This window comes from Euwallacea similis, chromosome 5, assembly GCF_039881205.1.
Source record: "Euwallacea similis isolate ESF13 chromosome 5, ESF131.1, whole genome shotgun sequence".
NCBI classification, from domain to species: Eukaryota; Metazoa; Arthropoda; class Insecta; order Coleoptera; family Curculionidae; genus Euwallacea; species Euwallacea similis.
In genome coordinates, this window is record NC_089613.1 from 2,150,246 (window position 1) to 2,171,537 (window position 21,292).

At 32.0% G+C, this 21,292-nt stretch overlaps 3 protein-coding genes across 8 annotated transcripts in view; 2 read left to right on the forward strand and 1 right to left on the reverse strand.

Moving 5' to 3' along the window:
- Positions 1–1,010: 1,010 nt before the first annotated feature.
- Positions 1,011–3,063, forward strand: Tctp (translationally controlled tumor protein). The gene is made up of 3 exons (XM_066390752.1): positions 1,011–1,134; positions 1,341–1,599; positions 2,588–3,063. The coding sequence occupies exons 1-3, from the start codon at positions 1,107–1,109 to the stop codon at positions 2,808–2,810; spliced, it is 510 nt and encodes a 169-aa protein (XP_066246849.1). The 5' UTR covers positions 1,011–1,106; the 3' UTR covers positions 2,811–3,063.
- A 693-nt stretch (positions 3,064–3,756) lies between these two features.
- LOC136409271 (uncharacterized) overlaps positions 3,757–21,292 on the forward strand; it is a 49,585-nt gene continuing 32,049 nt past the window's right edge. Inside the window, exons 1-2 of one of the 3 annotated variants that reach the window (XM_066390680.1) lie at positions 3,757–3,772; positions 4,141–4,247. The gene's annotated coding sequence lies outside the window, so the exon portion shown is untranslated. Of the gene's footprint in view, positions 3,773–4,014; positions 4,248–18,365; positions 18,566–21,292 lie in introns of those variants that run through there. The other 2 variants (XM_066390681.1, XM_066390679.1) reach the window with 2 other exon arrangements.
- On the reverse strand, positions 3,845–15,649 carry spir (spire type actin nucleation factor). 4 transcript variants are annotated; one of them, XM_066390677.1, is made up of 13 exons: positions 15,338–15,649; positions 14,569–14,741; positions 14,108–14,218; positions 13,260–13,466; positions 12,922–13,102; positions 12,686–12,814; positions 12,162–12,301; positions 11,468–11,569; positions 11,117–11,294; positions 10,406–10,543; positions 10,166–10,327; positions 9,401–9,626; positions 3,845–8,756 (listed from the first exon to the last, which is right to left on the reverse strand). In XM_066390677.1, the coding sequence occupies exons 1-13, from the start codon at positions 15,598–15,600 to the stop codon at positions 8,622–8,624; spliced, it is 2,145 nt and encodes a 714-aa protein (XP_066246774.1). In that variant the 5' UTR covers positions 15,601–15,649; the 3' UTR covers positions 3,845–8,621. The 4 variants fall into 4 exon arrangements, with proteins under 4 accessions (XP_066246774.1, XP_066246771.1, XP_066246772.1 ...); XM_066390674.1 differs by having other exon boundaries at positions 12,922–13,114; XM_066390675.1 differs by having other exon boundaries at positions 14,569–14,747.

Consider the following 21,292-nt stretch of genomic DNA (forward strand, 5'->3'; position numbering starts at 1 on the left):
ATAAATTAACATATATTTTTAGTAACAGTAACTCAGACATTGCGTCCGAAATATATTTCAATAGATATCCTGGAAGACGACAGGTTGTATTTAAAATAAACCAAGACCTAAAATCTGGAATATTGAAGATCATTGATGTAAACGAACTCACTATGAGGGTTAGGTTTAAGTCAGTCAAGCCTGAGCCATATTTCAAGAACTCGGTATCAGTGGAGCCCAATGAAGCGGGTCGGATCACAATTATTTCCATAAAAGCATGTTATGGCAAAATGTAAAAGCCATTTTAACATAACTCAAGCCATACAAGGGTACGCTACATGGAATGTTAAAATTAATAGACAAATCAAAAAATTATGTCCCGCCTATGTTTTTACCGACATCGTACAACTTTTGCATTTAAACCGCTGTTCTTTCCCTACGAGATTTTGAGATAATTTCTGTCACTTGGATATCCAATACTTATACGAAATTAAAATACATGGGCACCCATGTATTTTGCTTACGCATTATTTAGAATTTTCTGAGTAATCTTTTTAAATTTAACAAGTCCGGCTACACTACTCACATTCTCTTTCAGATTCTCCTTGATCAGACCCCTTATTACCGAAATAATTTCCTTCACCATAACGTCAAGAACTTTTTCAAATTTGGATTTGTTAGATTAAACTTTCAAAAACATAATCTTAATTAAATTTCTAGTTATGTGCAGACTTTCAATTTTCATAAATGAAATAATAAAATGCTCCTAAGTTATTGAGCATAATTATTAGTATAGAGCGCTCTTCGCGTGATGCATGAAGGCCTAGAGAATCTCTCTACTTCCAGTATTAGATAACAATTTTGATGCGGAGTGAGATGCAACATAGGTTGCAAATGTTGCAAGTTACGTCATTATAAAGGTATAGATGGGTCGTATCGATATTGCACATCCCTATTGATCTCTTGGCCGAAATCACCATTGACTTACTTCATCTGTCAACTGTTCTCGTTTGAAGTATTTAATGACATGTATGAAATAGACGTTAACAGTCCTTTCGAAACGACTCTTTACGGAGGTCGGTAGTTCCTCTTCAACACCTAGATAAAAATCCAAGTCATCTTCCAAAATGAGGATCTATAAAGACAAACTCACCGGTAAGATACATTCCTTAAACCGAAATCTATGTACTTGCCAAAATATTTTCATCTGAATCCAAATTCTTCACCCCCAAAACTTACATTTTCCACAGGCTAACTTTGACATATTTACCTTTTATCTAGAAATAGTCCAATAATAAATATATTTTATTTTTAGATTATTACTGAATATGCATATCAAAGTTTATAATATGTTGTTACAGGAGATGAGATGTTCTCAGACTCATACAAAATTAAGCTCCTCAACGAAGTTGTCTATGAAGTTTACGGTAAATACGTAACTAGAAAGAACGGAGAAATCCAGCTGGATGGAGCCAATCCCTCTGCTGAAGAGGCCGATGAAGGTACTGATGACAATGATGAGAGTGGTGTTGATATTGTATTGAACCACAGGCTGAAGGAGTCTTTGGCTTTCCCTGACAAAAAGTCATACACTTTGTACTTGAAGGACTATATGAAAAAGTAGGTAACCCTATATTTTAACATTTTGAAGTAAAGTAATGTATAAGTACCAATACGGAAAACTAAAAGTATGTTGATTAATGTAATAGTAAGTACATCAAGACAAAATTCTTAAAATCTATAATAAAAATGTTATAGTGATCATTACTGATTAATGATCCAATTTGAAAATCATGAAATGTTTGTGTGAACAAATTATTCTTAAAATTTTGTCAAAACCCTATTTAGGTTAATCAGTGTTTTAAGGTGTGTATTTTCATTTGTGGATTTTGCTTAGAAAATGTTGAAAGTACCACCTTTATCATGCCCTTAATAGGTACTATTAGAAATAATGTTTTGTGGTATCTATGTTCTGGGAATTAATATTTCATAATTACAAGTACTTAACACATTTTTAATTTAAACTTTTTATGGTGGACAAATTATTTTCAATTATGTTTATTGCAGTACATACTACAGAGTAAAATATAGAAGCAACTTTGGAAGTGACCAGGCAAAATAAAAAATACCACAGCACACACTGAGCATTGATTAAGCCTAAGCCATTTCTTATTTAACATCAAATATTTAACTAATAGATGAATTTATCCTAGATATAGCTCTGATATTTCAATGCTTTTTAATGATCACTCTTTATTTTTTAATCTATTTCTTGCAAAGGAACTCTCCTGCTTGCATGAACTAATACTGTGCAGTGTAATTTAATGCACTACGCAGAGCAAAAACATGCTATAGAATTCCTAAATTGTTATTAATTTGTTATATTCTGAAGTATAACGAATCGAGAAAAATTTGGGACAGTTTTTAAAGAAATATATATAAATAAGTTTTAGTCTTACAGAGATAAAAGTTCATTTTATTTTAATTTTATGTTTTAATAATTTTGACATTATGACTTGGTGTCATTCTTTAATAAGTAAAAAAATATAAATTTAAAATTGTCCTGTAAAATCATCATTTACTGTCACATACTAATTTTCTTTTATAGATTAATCCCTAAATTGGAAAAAGACGAAGTGGATGTATTTAAAAATAATGTAAACACAGTAATGAAAGACATCCTTAGTAGGTTTAAGGATCTCCAATTCTTCACTGGAGAATCCATGGAAATCGAGGGTCTTGTAGGTTTGTTGGAATTCCGCGAAATCGACGGAGCCTCCGTTCCTGTAATGATGTTCTTCAAGCATGGTCTGGATGAGGAGAAATTTTAGTAATTTTTTTGTCAATATTAATTTGTACAGGGTGTCCCAGATTTTTGTGACAGCAAATATCTGAAAATTGCACTACTGTCACATAAAATTTGGAACAACCAGTGTATCAAAGGTTTACAATATATTTTATTATTATTTGAGATTTTTCCATTGTCGTCTAAGTTATATTACTTTTTTTATGTCCTGATAATGAAAAAAACATTAGGTACTACTTTTTGGAAGATATAAACAAAAGTTTCCTACCAGCAACAAATTTTATTGTGTATTATTTACCCCAATTTTTAAGAAAGTTTTAGAGTGTTTTTTTCTTCAAAACAAAAATATGTGTATTATCAATTTAAAGAGTGACGAAATTTTGAAGTTCAAATTATTTATAGCTTATCGCTAACAGTTCACATTTAAGTAGATTGTGGTAGTTATACCTAATTAGCATTAAACATCAACTATACAGTACCTTTTAGTGCAAGCAAAAGGCAGTTAGGCGATTGATGAGTGCCAGGGAGACAGGCTGCTACTTCCCTCTTTCATTGTCAACTATCGTTGACTCACAAGCAGTACGCCTTAAACCAGGAACGGATCTTGTCATAAAAAAGGCTTGTTTTTCAATTGATGTGTTTTAAATACTATTTCTACTGTTGCGTTTTTAGAAGTTTAGAATATTAAAATTGATCATGGAATGTATTCTTGAAAAACGTATTCAAATTTGCATCTTCTATTTTGGTGGGAAATTCCTTAAATCTATTATAAAACGGAATATATGTATGCGTGTGATTCACGTCCTTCAAAATTACGTAGAACTACATCCACTCTCGCATTAAGGTATACTGCTTATAAGTCAACGACGCTAGTCGATCATTGATAATAGAAGGGGAAACGGGAGCCCGTCTTCCTCGCACTTATCATTCACTTAATTGCCTTTTGCTTGTACTCACTAAAACTCCAAGTGCAAAGCAGCGAAAAAGGTACTGAATAGTTTGTTAAACCTCGTTCGAACCCAACAATTCGATCGAAATTACTACAAAAACAACAAGAAATTTCAACACCGTAATATTCTTTATTTCATATTTACGTTAACATTACAATTTATGGAGGTCCAAGGGCTAAAGTATCTATTTAAAATTACATTGTATTGTGGGTAATACAAATTTAATATTGCAAAGTAGAATCTAAACAATAACAAAATCCTGTTTTCATTGGTTGTACAAATGCAAATAAGTTTTTAATAACAATTACAGATTTATTTCCATTGCACGAATTGTTTTTAAGGAGAAAATTTCATGGTTAAGATTTTTTTAATTAATCTAAATTATTTCAATTTGTTTCTACATAGGAATCCAATGCCGGCCATAAACGTTAATACTGGGATCCCGAAAATGTGGGGAATCAAAGAGAGCACTTAATTCGGCAGGCTCTCCAGCAACGAAAATTCGTTCACAGGTATGTGATACACTTTGATTAAGTTAGTGCTGGTGCTCCCAAAAAGATTGTTGCATGTAGAAGAGAATATTTAAAGAAAATTTTAAAAGTTGCTATGTTTGTCGTACTGAACCAGCGCATCATAATGTGACAGAATATCACTAAGTAGCCTTTTAAGATATTTTAACACATTTTACTTCAATCCCCGGATTAAAAATTTTGGTCTCGAAGTAGCATATCGGTTCCGAAAATTGAATTCCTTATCACTACTTTTACTAAAATCTAGAATATTGATCATAACGTCGTTTCCCGATAAAATATGCATTTCCTAGATCAATTGTTTTAAGTCTTTATTTAATAATAAAGGTATTTGCTAGTATTAATTAATATTTCGGAATATGTTCATATAATATTCATTGCGTGCGCTCGGCTATTCTAAATATGATGTTATAAAAAATATGGCTAAGCCTAGTCGTCTATACAAATCGGTCTTAATCATGGATTTTAATTTAAATCTAAATGAGATTAAAACAAAAAAGAAACTGGTTTTGATCCTTTTTGTATAACTTAAAAGTGAATAACTCAACGCAATGCTTTTCTTCGTTGCAAACCGTTTATGAAATTGCGTGCACGAATTCAGTTTATAACTCAAATAGTTAGGGGTAAACCAAGAAGTTGGACTAGAAGGGGCTAGGACTTAACAGATAAGTTAGGTAAATGCCTGACTTTTCTGTTAAACAATTTTCATTAAAAAAGTAATGTTAAGTACTTACTACTGATGAAAAAATATCTACTAATTAAAACGATATTTACTTTTAGGCATTAATTCGTAACGCATAGCTTGTTATAGGCTAATAAGTTTACAATAAACCGCCTTAAAAGAAATATAGATTCTTCAGCTGAAATAGCTTGCTTCCTTGCCAGGTCAGTCCACCCTTCGTAAATTTCGAAACGAGGATTATTATCTATGTATTAGAATCATTTATTAAACATCTACTGCCGAACTATCTTGCAATAAATATATAGGGCATATTTGAGTCAACAACAAACGATAGTAGTTTCTACTGTCGTTAGTTTGCTTAATACCTCTGGTGAAGAACTCGAGAACTTTCTACTCCAAAGCAGCACTTCAGTGTAGATGCTGAAGTAGATGCATATATTTGGACTTGATCAAGTTACAACTTGACTACATAGCTGAGTAATGCTTCCATTCCTTTTTTGGTTCAGAAAAGATACGTGCTATTAGCTAGTAACCCATCAAAAGGTTTCAATGATTTTAGTTGGGGTAGGGAATTCTCAGTAATCTTGAACTCAAATAATCCTATATAGTTCCGTCAGTGGTTAGCATAAAACTTATTTAGCAAGTACATATTTAATGCTTCAACAATGAGGTAAACGATGATCTTGAACATATTGCTCCTATTGAATATATTGCCCCTTTCAAGATATGTAATTCATAGCTCGTTTTCAGTGTTGCCAAATTCGTTTTAGTTTATGAATTATTAGAAACTAAAAAAATATGTTAAAATGAGTTTGAGATTTTCAACTAAAAAGAAGCAAAAAATTCAATTCTTACATGGAAATACAAATGTTCAAAATGTCTCTCTGGCTAAATGGACAGTGCAGTATTAGGGGATTTGTATTGAAAAAAATTAATGCTTACGCATTTTTCGGTTCGAAATATCCTACATCGGCATAAAATCAAGTCATACATGGCTCTATTGGAAATTAAATTTATTTTTCAACTATAGATTTTAAGAAATGCGCCATAGGAACGATACCTTGAAAGAATACTAGTGGAAAAAAGATCGTTTTCATTGTTGCATTGGAAACAGAATTTATCTCACAATTAATCTTTTTTTGCTCACGATAATAGTTTTCAACTTACTAATTTCACTTTAAAAGTTTTTCATAAGTTTAATTATGTATTTAATAATTTAACTGACATCATATAGCTTTTAAAGACAGTTTCAAAGATAGAAATAGAAATATCAGTTAAAATGGATACTCTGTATATGTGTCACATCGTCATAGGTATTGACGTCAATATATCCTCAAACAGTTCAAAAGAATTTTGATGAGTGATTGCACGAGTCCCTTTTCCAACAAAATAAAACACATCTACACTAGAGTTGAAATATTGGACATTATTTGCACACTAGTTTTAGTCATAGTTGTATAAGATGGCTAAATCCTATGACGGAATGACCCGCAAAATAATCAGATTTCACACCCTTGGACTGTTCTTAAGACGACACATGCAAGAATATGGTGGTTTGGTTTCTATTGAAGCGTGTCAAATTTAAGTAAAACAGTTTATTGACGTTTAAATTTGCTTTTTCATTATCTAGATATCTTTTATTAACAGCACTGTAACTGAGCCGAAACTATATCTGTTTAGTGCCTCGATGTTTGAGTCTGAATAAAATATAATATTAAAAATATTTGGCATTTAGCTACATTTAATTGATTCAATTGCGAGAAAGAAAAGAATTCTATTAATTTGCTTCAGGAATTAATAGTACATTTAACTTTACTTAAACTATCCATATATATCTTTGGAACACACTACATAATATAGTCTCTTTAGGGTTACAGCAGATCACATACGAGAATACTTTTATCACTAGCTTAGTTTATCACACAGATACACAAATGATTTTGAAGGATTTGCACATCTAATTTTGGTAACGGTAAAGTGCTATTTTTATATTGTGTCCCTACAATTATTGAAATATTTTTTCCACTATTAGCTTTAAAAGACACCATTATTGGATGTATTGAATGGCTGTGAAGTAGATTTTCTCCCCTTTATGTCTAAAACAGTTGAATAACAAATTAATAATGACATGTATATGGGTCATCATTGACCTAGTGAGCTAATTGGCCACATGCCATTAACATCCCATTGTTAATTTATAATTAATATTAAATGAAACTTCAATGTTGACGCGTTGCCTTTTTTAAGTTTCATTAGTCTAGTTTCATGTGTACTTTAGTAATCTAATTAAATCTAGTAGTGGTAAAAATCGTATATATACCGCGATTGTGAAATACTTATATTATGACCCTCTTGTCTTAAATTTCTCAACGCTGATCGTTTTTAGATTTAAACTTAACGTTTGGGTCATAATGATGTACTTCACAACCTTGGTTTATTATATATTGTTATAGAAAGTGATTTGTGATTGCAAGATTTAAGGCAGAAGATATAATTTTAAACAAAAAGGTTACAAGTGTTCCGAAATCAGCAAATTTTTTCAGAGGAAACTAAATTATATGAAAAAGTTGATACACATAGAGGGCGTACCAATGAAAATTTTACACTCTGATTTTTCGAATTTAAAATAGAGACCACGCAAAATCCTAAATATCGCTGCCTATAGGAGAATATAAAAAGTTTTAGCTTAAAATGAATACTTTGGGTCTCATTTCTACATTAATAATAGTCTGATTTCATGAAGTGTAAATTGAATTACAACTGCTTCTATTTATTTCTTTCATTCCTTGCGATATTAATTTTAAAGTGATAAGTCCCTATTTTACACATATTTTACTGCTTTAGTGTCTTTGAAACAAAAACTTATAAAAACCAACCAAATTTAATTATGTTTTATAAACTGCATAATAAAATAATAATCCGCAAAAATAAAAACAACATAATGTCTAAAATTCATTTAAAGTACCCTAAGTGTAGCATGTACTTAACTTAACAAGAAATAAAAAAATCACAATAATTTTAGGAAATAAACATATTTATATAAGGTACTCAAAACTATACTTGTTTCTGTTCTTTCTTTGATACTTATATTAATGTACCATTGATCATAATATAACTAAATCTATAAATGTAAGTCTCTAAGTCCATGAAGTACACACTCACCAGAGTCAGTAGCTACTGTAGACCTATTTGCTGTGATATTTCGGGATATATATTAATGTACGAAACTTTCAAACTTAAACGAGTGTCAAAGATGGAGATTCAGCGTCCTCTAACGCGGATTTAAATACATCTTTGGTTTCGAATGACTGGATATCTTTACATTAATCCCATAACTAAAATTAACTTAAGCTTTGCAGGATCTAAAAATAATACTTTCAAAGTAAGTTTGTACCTATTTCTGGAAGTTTGCACGAAATCGGGCGTATCACAAAATCATTATTTATCATAAACCTTAAGGGCCCTTACACAAGATACCCGTTTTCCTGATTCCTTTGATTTTTTGAATGCGAAAATCAAAAGATTTTAATGAGAGGGTGCTTGAAGTGGTCAAAGTGTGCAGGCTCTAACCAAAACAACGACCTAAAACCTTAAATAATAATAACTATTTTAACTTAACCCTGACTCTAGTGGATGATTTCTAAAACTAATAAAAGAAAGTAATATCACATTTATTAAAATACGGGAGACAGGTTAAGGGTTAAACTTTGTAGCGCTTTATTACGGATGGCCGAGCGATTGGCTTGAGCCGACTTGATGATCTGCAATACCATTAATTTACAGTCGTGACAGACAACCATCTGGGAACCCTGGAAAAACGTCATAATAGAAAACTCTCTTTAAGAAAAAATTATGAAATAAGTCTTTTTATTAAGTTTCATACTCATTTTTTATTTTTTTAATGCGCAATTTTAATGAGTTGAAAATACTGAATACTTCAAATTCAGGGTGGCCAGGGTCCGGAATAGCTCATCATTTTACATTGCAGTTTCATGTTTTTAATTAAGACTCAAATTAAATCGATTAGTTGAACCAATATATGAAAGGGCATTTGCACAAGTTAATGTGGCATTATATAAAATAATAAAAAGTACAATGAATAAAATAGTAAAAAAGTGTATTACACAGAAAAATCCAACAAATGTAAAACTTTGGACTCTGCCCATTCCAACTCAAGTGTGTGTTCCGAGTCCTTCTCAAAGACAATCAAATTTCGGGAACTTGATCGAAACGGCCACGGGTTAAAGCGTGTTCTAATTTCCATAAATTTTTCCATGAATTCAGAGCTTTTAACATAAAAAATAATACCAAGGTTTGATATTATGACGAAAATGTCTGTTAATTTCTTACTTAGTCTTTATACCTTTTGCCCATTATTTATATGCAAAAATTTGTGCCAATTAAAATACATTACTTATGAGTGTAATACCGGTTTAAAATCTACACTACGAACCTTCAATCTATCAACAGCCCTGGATGTCCGGATGACGTTAGCGGCGCTTGTGCGGAATTTCGAACGAGGTGAAGTCGCCTGAGCGAACCCTGGATCGCTGATAGTGCTCGCTTCCATTAAACCTGTCGGAGACTTGCTCACGTCCGGGCTGCTTTCTCTGGAAATCACTCCTGGAGATGTGCTGCTCGGATTCATTCTGTTTAGGAACGTCCTTGTAAGAGAGTCCCTAAAAGCCATAAAGTAAAATCATACAAGTTAGCGAAGGTTAACTACTATTCACAATTCGCTAGCGTTTCAACCTGGCTTTAATTTTCAAGACATACTATATATGTATTTGTTTACAAAAAAAACGCGTATAAATTTAAAAATAAAGGAATAACTCCATTTTCCGTAGCATTCTCAAGTCAATTTAAAATAAAAAAGTGAAGCGTGTGAATAATAGCTTGGTCGCGTTTTATTTGCAATTTTTCACAATTTTTATTAATATGTACTGTGAATTAGTTTTGGAACGAATGCGCATGCAATTTTTAGAATAACTTGACAACATAGTCATCAATCTTGACTAAAATGTTACAAATTGCGTCAAGTTTGCTGAAAATGTGGTAATTTTTTATTCTTTATTAGAGTTTGCATGAAAAATCGTCCTATCCAAAAATTGTTTTCTATTATTCCATAAAACGTGCTCCACCTTTTTCAAGAAAAATGTTTTTTTTCTCAATATTCATATAAAATGATATAATATGCCTGTAAGGAATTGCAACTTACCGTGGTTCTTCATCTGGAGTGTACATTATACTCGGGCTTAGTAGAACGACCGGAACACTACTAAAATGATCCATGGGAATGTTCATTTTGGAACAGCATTTAGTGCATACCGTGCGCTTACAAAGGGTGCAACGTTGGCCCCAAGGTCCGAATATTCCAAATCTATGTAGAGCGCGTCACAATATTCAACAATTATAACATTTAAACGAAACTGCTTTATTTAAATCAATATAAACTTACCTCGTCTTTAAACACAAGAAACAAACTTTTCGACTCTCCACATCATGACGCACTCTGCCTTCTGTAGGCAAGGCTTCCACTTCGGCTTTTGTAAGTACTGTTCGGATATGTACGATTTCAGACAAAGTCAATGAGAGTCTGGAAAATTGGTATATCTATTATTCAAGGTTGGAAAAAATAAGTCTTTTTTAAATAAACCATCTGTTTTTAACTGGGTCAAATTATCTATTTTGTTTTCAACACGTCTTAATAATTGATTTTAAACATTACTAGGATTTGAAACATACACGTACATGACTCATTATTACGGATAAATAGAGAATGAAATTGGGCAAAAATAGTCACAAAATAATGCAGATAATTAAAGAAATAAAAGTTAAAATAACTAAATATCATATTTTGCTTAATGTAATATTTTGCTTATATAAGTTATTTTAATATAAGGCTGTTTATGCAAAAAAATTCACATCTTGAAAAATTGTTTTCTAACATCTTCACTTGCTTATATTTCCATGTATTATTGAAAGAACGAAATTGGACCGAAATTTACCGTTTTTTAAGTAATTAATGAAAGAGATTAGACAGTCACCCTTGTTATGTTTTTATCCGTACTATTAATTAAATGTAAAATGTTATTGCAAAAAAGCTATGAATTAAGATTTGTTGAGGAAAATTCACATAACGCCATATTTACTCAAAGCATAATCATACCGGTCGTCGAGTGAGATCGAATCCTGCCATCCTTGCGGATTGGTAAGTTCATCCTGCAGCGCTTTTGCCACTTCCGTTTCCATTGGTACTGATTCAGATTCTGTACTGTTACAAGACTGTCTTGAACCTGGCCTTGATTGAGGTACAGAATAGCAACCAGCGGGAATTTCAGTAACCCCTAAGTGGGAAATATGGAAGTTAATATCTAATCGACATTATATAAAAATTCAAATATTAATATGTATATCGGTCGATAACTGTAGCAAAGGAGCGAATTAAATTAAAGGCACAACATGAATTTAAGTGGGAACATTCTTACATGAAAAAAATCAAAATGATATTATTCCTTACCCAAAGTATTTCTCCTCATAGTTAAAGCAGTATCTTGAGTTGCTAAATCGTAGGCATCCAATGTACCGTCACACATATTTTGATATTCTGAAGACCATAGACCTGAGGAATTAATACTATTACGACTTTTATGACTAAATATTCAGAAACATTTAATATTAGAATTTTTAGATGTTCTGTATATAGTATACCATAAATTATTTTTTCTTTTGATGGAATTTATTGTATATACATGTTTTAGCATCTTTAATTTTTCTCGAAATATTAAGAATATTGTGAGTGGATAAAATATCAATATACAGGGTGTAACATGTCGTTATGAAGATATTTAATGGGGCAATAATACTCTGCAAAACAATAAAAAAAGCTAATAGACCCATGGTCAAAACCACACTATTTTCCATATATAGGGTGGCAAAGTTTCACATTTTTTGCGTTATTCGTACGTATACTTTGACTTATTTACTCTGCGCCTATGAGTTAATAGATATACCAAAATGCTTGGAAAAAACGAAGCGCACAAGATTTCACCATATCATTGAAAAACGCAACCAATTTCGGACGATTGGTGTTAAAAACTATATTTGTCATCCTAGAGAGAATATTTAGGAAATTTTACGTTATTATGTGATATAATAGCTCAAACAAATTATCATTTTCAACAGAAATGTAGTTTTAATATGTCTAATCTTGCCTGGCTCGCTAGAATCTGGAGTCTCGGCCATCGATGGCTCATCATCGTCTTCGTCATCAAATTGGGAAAAATCTACCTTGATTAAACGACGCACTGCTGGCTTCGGAGCATCTTTGTCGACACTGTATCGGTAAGAAGTCCTAAAACGGTGAAATTGATCATGATAGTAAATACCTTTTATGTTACTTTGACGAACATACATAAATAGGGTCAAAAATCATGCATATATCCGTTAAAATTGCAAAGATTTCTTTATGAAAATGCGTGAACGCGTAAAATGTTCTTTTTAGTTGCAAATTTTTTGATATTTCAGACAAATATACAGGGTCACACACGAGGGGTGGTAGACAAATGTAACTTATACGGGGTGTCCCTGAAATCATTGTACAATGTTTGACCAAAAATAAGGAGTTTTAGGCAAATTTTTCGAAAATACGCCTCTGCTGCGCGCTAACCTGCATAGGCAATACGTTAAAGTATCAAAAATTTAAATAAGACTAACTTCAATATAACAATCTTCTTACCTAGGAAGGGGAACGGGCTTCAGTTTTCTTCCCTTTTTAATAGACATCAAGAGTTGTTCTCTTGGGGTAAGTGTCCTTGGCTGCGGTGGAAGCTTCCGATCCGAAACTTTTCGTAATGGTGGCCTTGACCTAAAGAGAATCTTTATTATGTATGCCTGCAATTTTTAAGTATGACAAATATAAAAATTATAAATAACAGAAAGGAACACGTCTAATACCTCTAATAATTTAAATACCTTATAAAGTCTAAAATAATAGCATGTGCGTCCTTGGAGACCCTTCTCGGTATGTCCCCATCCACCATAATTTTGCGCAAATTGTACTTGCCATTTCTTATATCTTTCATCAATACTTCGTAAGGCGTCAGCTCGTACTCAATGGGAGCTTTGCTGTAGTTCACTTTCTTCAGCTTGACCCCTATAGCAAGTGCTTAAATGTTTTGGGAATTAGAACAAGCACTACTCAAGCATTAAGTATAAACGCGTTAGCTTGGGATTGATTGAGGGGGGGAATGGTTGCAGCATTAATTAGCAAATGTTATTGGCACCTCATGCACATAAAAGCGGGTAGTTACCTGTGCGCAATTCGCTCATAACTTGTACCCAAAACTTAGCCCAATCGGTGAATTTTAAGTCCAAACTGTCGCTAGCTGAACTAGATGGCAGGCAAATTGTGCCTTGGGCCACTTTCTCCAAAAATGTGGAGAGTTCGATGGCTTCGGCCACTAGTGCCCTTACAACAGCTTTATAGTGAGCTTCGACCTGGGCTTTTGTTAGCGTTCCTTTATGCAAAATAATTAAAAATGTTAACAATTTTACATGCTTTAGGATGATTGTATTTAAAATCAAACAGAACTATAACTAAGGAACAGAAAGTTAATAGAACCTGCCTTCAATAATGATAAACCAAAAATTGACGAAATTTAAATCTCTTCCACCCTATAAAAACGTTTATTAAAGATATAAAGAGGTACCGGTATACACGGGAAAAAATGAATACTCGGCATTCCTAACGGGGCATTGTTATTATACTATCCACTATATATATATCATTATATATTATTTTACAAGTTGAACATATTGTTTTTGAATGAACCTCTTAATTAATAAGAATCAAAATAATATATATATGCATAATAAGGATCAAAAAGAAAATATATGATCATTTATCTATTCACTATTTGGTGATAAGTAGTTAAATGTTGAATCCTAAATCTAAAAGATCCGCCAAAAATTTAAGACTTCCTAAATCAGCAAATGTAAGAATGAGAATACAGAATTAATTTGCCTTTTGCCAAATCCTATTCCTCCAGGTACCCAATTTGGCCAGATTCTAAAAGCCATTACCCTCCCTTTTTAGATTTATTACTTTTCTATTAGGTTATTACACTAATGTCTTAAATAAATATTATTAATACCTCACCTAAATGAGATTCACATCTCCTTATAACCTCTTCCAAATTCAGACCATCAGATTCAACACTACACTTTGAAGGGCCAGCTTCAAATTGTTCTTCTGAATCTCTTTCAATACCTAGTAAAGTAAACATGGTATGTTCCAATAACAATGGTATTCAAATATAATGCAATTAGGATATGAATTTCATAAAGCAGTTCATTGTTGCACAATATGCAACAAAAAGTCTTATAAATGATCTATTTTATACTATTTTTTCTCAGTTACAAATTTGTATTATTATTAATAAAATAGACAATTAGAATATTAAATTATATATCAGTTATATTACTAACAAAAGTAATCATGTGCAAGTCATCAGATTTAAATAATACTTAACTACTGTTTTAATGACTATTAATATGTCAAAAAACTGCTGCAGGAAGGCTGTATTATTTCAGTTTTGGTGACTACATTCTACTACCTACCCTCATCATCTGTCTCATGGTGAGTTTGTAGGCTGCCATTCAAGTCATCAAACATATCAGTGACTAATTGTTCCAATTCGTTACTGATAACCATCTCTTCACCCTCATTAAATTCAGTGTCAATGGTGGCATAAATAACCAGGCCAATGCCAGCCACAATATCTTTTTCAGAGCTGAAACTAAACTTTCAATAGTTGCTTTATTATGGTATAATCATTTCACATGAACAAACATTTTGACATGCCCAATTATCTATTTGCATCCTTTTGACAAACACAGTATATAATCAGAGATTTAAAAGTTTGTTACTAAGTCATATAAATTGTGTCCAGAATGTTCCATATCCACTCATTTTACTGAGAGTCAGGCTAGATTGAAAGAAATTTTGAATAGACATGTTATAAGCTAGTTAAATCAACTTTTATATTGGACAGTTTCTATGTAGTATATATCAGGGTCATTTTTAGCTCTATCAACTGAGATAAAAATCGCGTTGTTTCATTCAACAAATTTAAGTAGCCTTCTTCCATAACTTTAATGTGTTAAATGAGTGGTGGCTGGTGTTCAAAGGAAAGGGATTCATGACAAGAGACTATCTGGTCTCATTTTTCCACAACACTTGGCATTGTTAAATATATTGATTTGCCTAGTATTAAGAATTGAGAATGATCTTATCAGTAAGAATCTCTTTGTAGGAATTTATTCTGCTTTAGTCATGTTTAAATACATAAGTATACCGACTAGCACCAATTATGCAAAAATGTCTTACCGAACTATATTTTCGGGTTTACTCCTTGCCAAACTAGTGTTTTCGTGTATAGACCCATCTGTTTTCAGGAAAACGTCGTTAACTTTGCGAACAGTATGAAGTTCTTGATGCCTGCTAGAAAGACATTCAAAGAAATATTTGGAAAGTTGATAGCACAGCGCCCACGCATGTTCTTCGTTAATGCAGGAGTTGAAGGAACTTAAAATATCACTCAAACATACACTGCCGTCTGAATTAAGGTTACATTTTCCTTTTTGGGACATTGTTTAACTATACCCTACCATTTACACAGACGTTTGATTATTTTTTTGGTGTCCCTTTGACATTTTAATATTTTTAACCTCAAATCGATATCGGGGTCGGAGAAATGACAGAACTATTTGTCAATACCGTGAAATATGATAATGAGATGAAATGACGTAATAGACATTTGTGTGCCAAGAAATTTAGATGACGTAAGCATGTATGCGCATTTTCAATTCTTAATCGAAGGCTTATTAGACAAAAGCTATTTACTAATTAACTGGTTGTCCTGTACTCCCGTAACTATTCAAAACAGGTAGTTAAATGACAAGTTACCAATCATTCTTAAATCTGCTATATAATTGAAATTTAACTATTAATTGGGAACTGATATTTATAGAGATTTAAAAAAATAAATATCAAATTCTGCACTTTGTGGCGATCGTGAATAAGCCACGTATAAGCAAATGCAGAGTTTAATTAATTCAGCCCGCAAACACTAACGAAGTAAGACCGTTAGATAAAAAATGCAATAATTCGAAAAATGCAAAGAACACCCGGGCTACTTTGTGAAGGTTTTTCGTTATGGTTAGCTAAAGGAGGAACCACTCAATTGTGGGGGAAAACTCGACCTGGAAACGATTGATGTAAAGTTTCAGAAATGAGGGAGCGAACCGTGAAAATTCACTAAAAGACCGGGAAAACGAATTTGGCGGGCTCGTGACAAATTAATCAACGTTTCAAAATTTAAAATAAAAGGTGGACAGTCTCTGAGGAAAACGATGCGCAAAAATCAAATAGAAGTCGACATTGGTTTTCACTCAACCAATCCAGAAAATTTCATAAAATTAAAGAATTTTATTACTCTCCGGTCCCATTTCCAAAAGCGAATAAGAAATTGATCCATTCTATATTCAATATATTACAGTAACATCAAATACAGTTTTTAAATTAACAACGCTTTCCACATGTTAGTTTTTTTCTTTTTCGTAATTCAAAACATCATCAATACAATCATATACTCATCGAGGCTGTATCAATTTCCAATAGCATTAATAATATCGGCTGGTAGAAAATCGAATTTTGAGAAGTTCATGTAGAAATATATAGCTTTACCTCCAGTTTTATTTATGATACCATATTTAAGATTGGAACGTCCCCGTCAAATGCATGTTAATGTAATTGTGTTTGTTTTGTACACGTATATTAATTTTTTCACTTTTTTCCACTCCACATTATTCGGAGTGTTGTGACTGTAGAGTACGGTTTCCTTATGTTTGTCTAAAAACGGTTGAATATTAAGTTAGTAATGAGTAATGACACGCATATAGCTCATTATTTACCTAGAGAGCTAATCAGCTTATTCCCATTTGTGTTTTATTTACAGTTGCCATAGAAACGAAGGTTAAACGAAACGTCACCATTAAAATTATTATTCAAAACGCGTTGTTTTTTTTATGACATAATGGTTTTCCTTTGCGAGAAAAATAATTTCCTGCAAAAGTCCACTCGGTGCATATAGAAAAATAGGAAAGACAAGTAGAAAAGGAGATACAGAGAAAATATTTTTCCCTTATTTTATTAATTAAAGTGACAGTTTTCTTTCTTTCTCAATTTTCTTGTAATTTTTTGATCGAAGAGTAAGGGTAGAAAAAATCATTTATGAAACTCATTGACAATTGTTATTTTACGTAACTCGTGACATATGTAAGTGGGTTTCCAAGTGAAATTGGTGGGTTTGAGGCGGGACCTCCTTTCTCTGGTTCTGCAGAAACCCAGTCGTTAAACAAAATTGGGAATTTCCTAACTATCTACATAAATAGTGATTTTACAGATGCAGTGCGCAACTTCAGTGTATTCAAATATTTGTCATTTTCTTAAAATTTCTTTGTCTCACAGCAAAATTAGAAAAATTAGTTTATTCTTCTAATGGCATGTGATCTTTCATTTCTTCCATCAACGACCGTAATGCATATACAGGTATGCCTAAGTCAAGTCGGAACTTAGAAATTGCGCAAGAGGGAGAAAAACAACATAAGGTTTAATATAGCTCTGACAAACATCAACGAAGTGCATCGAGAGACTAGCGGCTCAGGTAGGCGGAGTCAGTTCAGTGTTACCAAATCTCTCACTGTTTCAGAAATTTCACTAATATAAATTCTAGTGATTAATCGTTTATATTTTATTTATTTATATTGCTACTTTTTGTTTTGATATTTTTTAGAATTGCCATTATTGCAAAGATAGAGAAATTATACTAATTTAAACATCGAAGTAGAGAAGTCGACCGGTCTGACTCCGCCCACTTCAGTCACTAGTCTCTCAACTCGCTTCGTTCGTCTTTGTCAGAGACATATAAAATCTTATGAGGTCCTTTTCCCACTTACGCAATTCCTATTTTTCGACTTGAACTGGTTAGGTAGTAAAAAGAGACTTAATTGTCTTAAAAAGTATTATATATCTGTTCTAAGTATCTTTAATTTTATATTATACATATTATGCATGTATTATAATCGAATATATAGAATCAGTATATTATTTGCAATAACTAGGTCACTGCTCCCAAATGTTAATTCAGCTTAGTTCACATGTGTCTATGTATATAGGTACCAATAACCTGATTTCTTTTTCAAAACGAAGTTTGAGGAATTATTTTCTTTCTTTATTTATTAAAATTAAACTCCACAGGCAGAGAGAGAAGAAAATTCGTTGTCAACATTTCCGCACAGCTGAAACAACCCAATAGCCTCGATCGCGCATGGCTCGTAGGAAAATTCATGACCCTACCTCAACTCTAGATGTGTTTGTATTTTTACTAGTCAATAAAGTCGGTTTTATTGTGCCTTGTTCAGGTTTTTATAAGCTGTTCATTTATGAATGGGGACCAATATGACTATTTTCTTTTTATACCGTTCGCGAATGAAGTAACTTCGTATCGACGTTCTTGCTATTTCTGTATCTAGAATGATGACCTACAGTGTCAAGGTAAGTTGAGATTTTACAGGGTATACTTTGAGGTTTGAATTTCAATGCGAACAAAAATAAATGTGTATCATATATTGATAAATTATGAGCAAGAGTAACTCGTATCTTTATATGATTTACATTTTATTTTTAGGAATATTTGATTTTTTATATGTTTGCATACTTTATATTTTTCTTAAAACATTATGGGACAGTGAGATCACTTATTTATTAGATTATACCTAGAACTCATATGCTAGAATACATAATAAGAGAAACCTTTCTAGCCTTAGTATATAATTAAATTTCTGCCATTTTAAATTACGATTTCCTCAACTTTTAACCTAAAGCTTTTTCTCAAACATTCCTAGATATATCGACAAGCCTAAAATTAAATATTTGCCATGTTTCTCTTCATAGCTTACGGGCAAACGAGGGGAAAAGCTGAATCACAGACTGATGCCTTATAACCCCTTTTAATAATCCATATTTATAACCCACAGCTCCCCTATGTTGTTATAGTATTATGGTGGCCATCCTGAGGGTTCTAATGCATTACGTGTGTTGCTTCTCCCCATTCTCAACAGAAAACACGGATAATTGACTCATACTTACATGGATCGAGACATGGTAACCGATCAATTCGAACCGAAATATAACGTAAGTGTGGTCTTTCGAAGCAAACAAGCAAAAGTTTTTCACAGTTATTAATTGGATATATAAGAGGTCTTGAATTAAAAAAAGTTGGAGTTAAAAGTTCTTTCACAGTATCAAAAAATTAGACGACATGATTAAAAACGAACTAACAATAATGCATTATACAGGGGGTCCCTACGATGTGTAGTAGGTGTAAAGGTGAAATAAAATCAATATTAACAGGTTAAAATGTCGACGGTCTAAATGGTGAATCTGTAAAGTCCATCGTCGTAAATTGCGTTTTAGATGTCTATATAAAGATTTTACATTCGGTCATATATTAAAATGTATAAATTGAAATATTGAAATATTTTCCTGAAATATCTAACTATTAAACAAAAATATTTTAATCACATTTATTAATCATATATTTTGGAAATATCTTTGTCAGATTTTCTTTAAAAATAGATGAAAGTAGAGTTAGCGGATTTACACTAGGACGACGATTGTTTCTCGTTTTTTAAAGTTGTCACAAAATTATGTAATTTAATGGATCTTGAGAAACTAAGATAGAAAAGCTCAAACCACTATTCTCTATTTCAGATAATTTGAAAATTATTTAGTGTACAGTTTGAAACATGGATAACTCTTTACTTGGATACTCTATTATTGAAAAAATTGGCGAACATTGATATGAATCACTCATGAAATAAGAGCAAATATTAATATTGAGAACATTCCAATAAAAAAATATATACAGGGTGTTTAAAAAGATGCGGCAATATTCAAGAGGGTGATTACCCAGGTCATTTTATAAAAAAAGTTCCTATAAACATAGATCCGCAAATGCTTCGTTACCGATCTACAGGGTGTTGATCTTGCATTAAAAAATAGTAAAAATTAGATTTTTCCAAAACCGCTTGAGATATTATAATGAAATTTTAGGCGTGTCAATAGCTGTGGGAAACGTATACTTTGCACTTCATAACAAATTTTTAGTCTTACCAATGGCGCGCATATTGGCACGTCACAGGTTATTTTTAAAGAAAAAAATCGGATGTCGCTGGTTTTACTAAAAATGAAAAATATTTTTGAATTCCTTGTTCAATTGTTAAGAAAAAAGCTCTCTTGACATTTTATCGTACGACGCCCTGTTTTTGAGTAAAAAAAACATTTTAGTGCATGTTTATTTATCATAGAATTTTTTTTTACATAGGGTGTTTCAGAATTAACTGTACATACACTACAAAGGTTTAGGGTACTTAACCACGATTCAATTTCATCCATATATTGTAGATAAATGTCGATTCATTCTCGAGATACAAGCCCTTTTCCTTTTTTTACTCAATGACTTTTTATAATCATAACTTATGATCTATTTGCTACAACTAATTTAAATTTTGTGGGTAGTCACGACTTAACATACAATTTAAGATACCATTAACAAAGTTTGCAAATTGCAGGTCGGGATTAGGAAATAATCTTTTTAGAAATGTTTATGAATTTTAATACCCTGTATATTATTTTTTATAAAACCATATGGAGCTTTCAATAAAGCATTAAAAGTTGTCTTTCCCAGATTAGTTTCAGAATTCCCATACATATCATTTTGTCTCAATAACGAGACATTTTTTGAAAAAAATTAAATATTTAATAATTTTTCGAAATAAACGTCATTTTTCTATCGTAATATAGAAAAATTAAGTTAAAAAATAACAATTACAACACAACAAAAAAAACAGTTACAAGAGCTGTTTAAAATGAATGTCATTTGCTTCTGTGCATTTTCTTGATCTTAGCGAAAGTTGCCGTATTGCCTTTCGTATACTGTCGCGATTGTTTCTAATTGTCGCACAGCAGTTGTTTATTCTTTAAAGGAGCTCCTCTTTTGTATTTACTTCACGTTTATAAACCTCAAGTTTTGAATGCCCCCAGAAGTAATAATCCATGGGATTAAAATCTGGCGATCTAGCAGGCCATGTATGCGCACCACGATGTTTTACCTACAATATATGGGTGAATTTGAAGCATGGTGAAGTATTCTAACTCCTGGTAACGTATGTACGGTTAACTCTGAAATACCCTGTATTTTAAGGCATTAATAACGAAAGA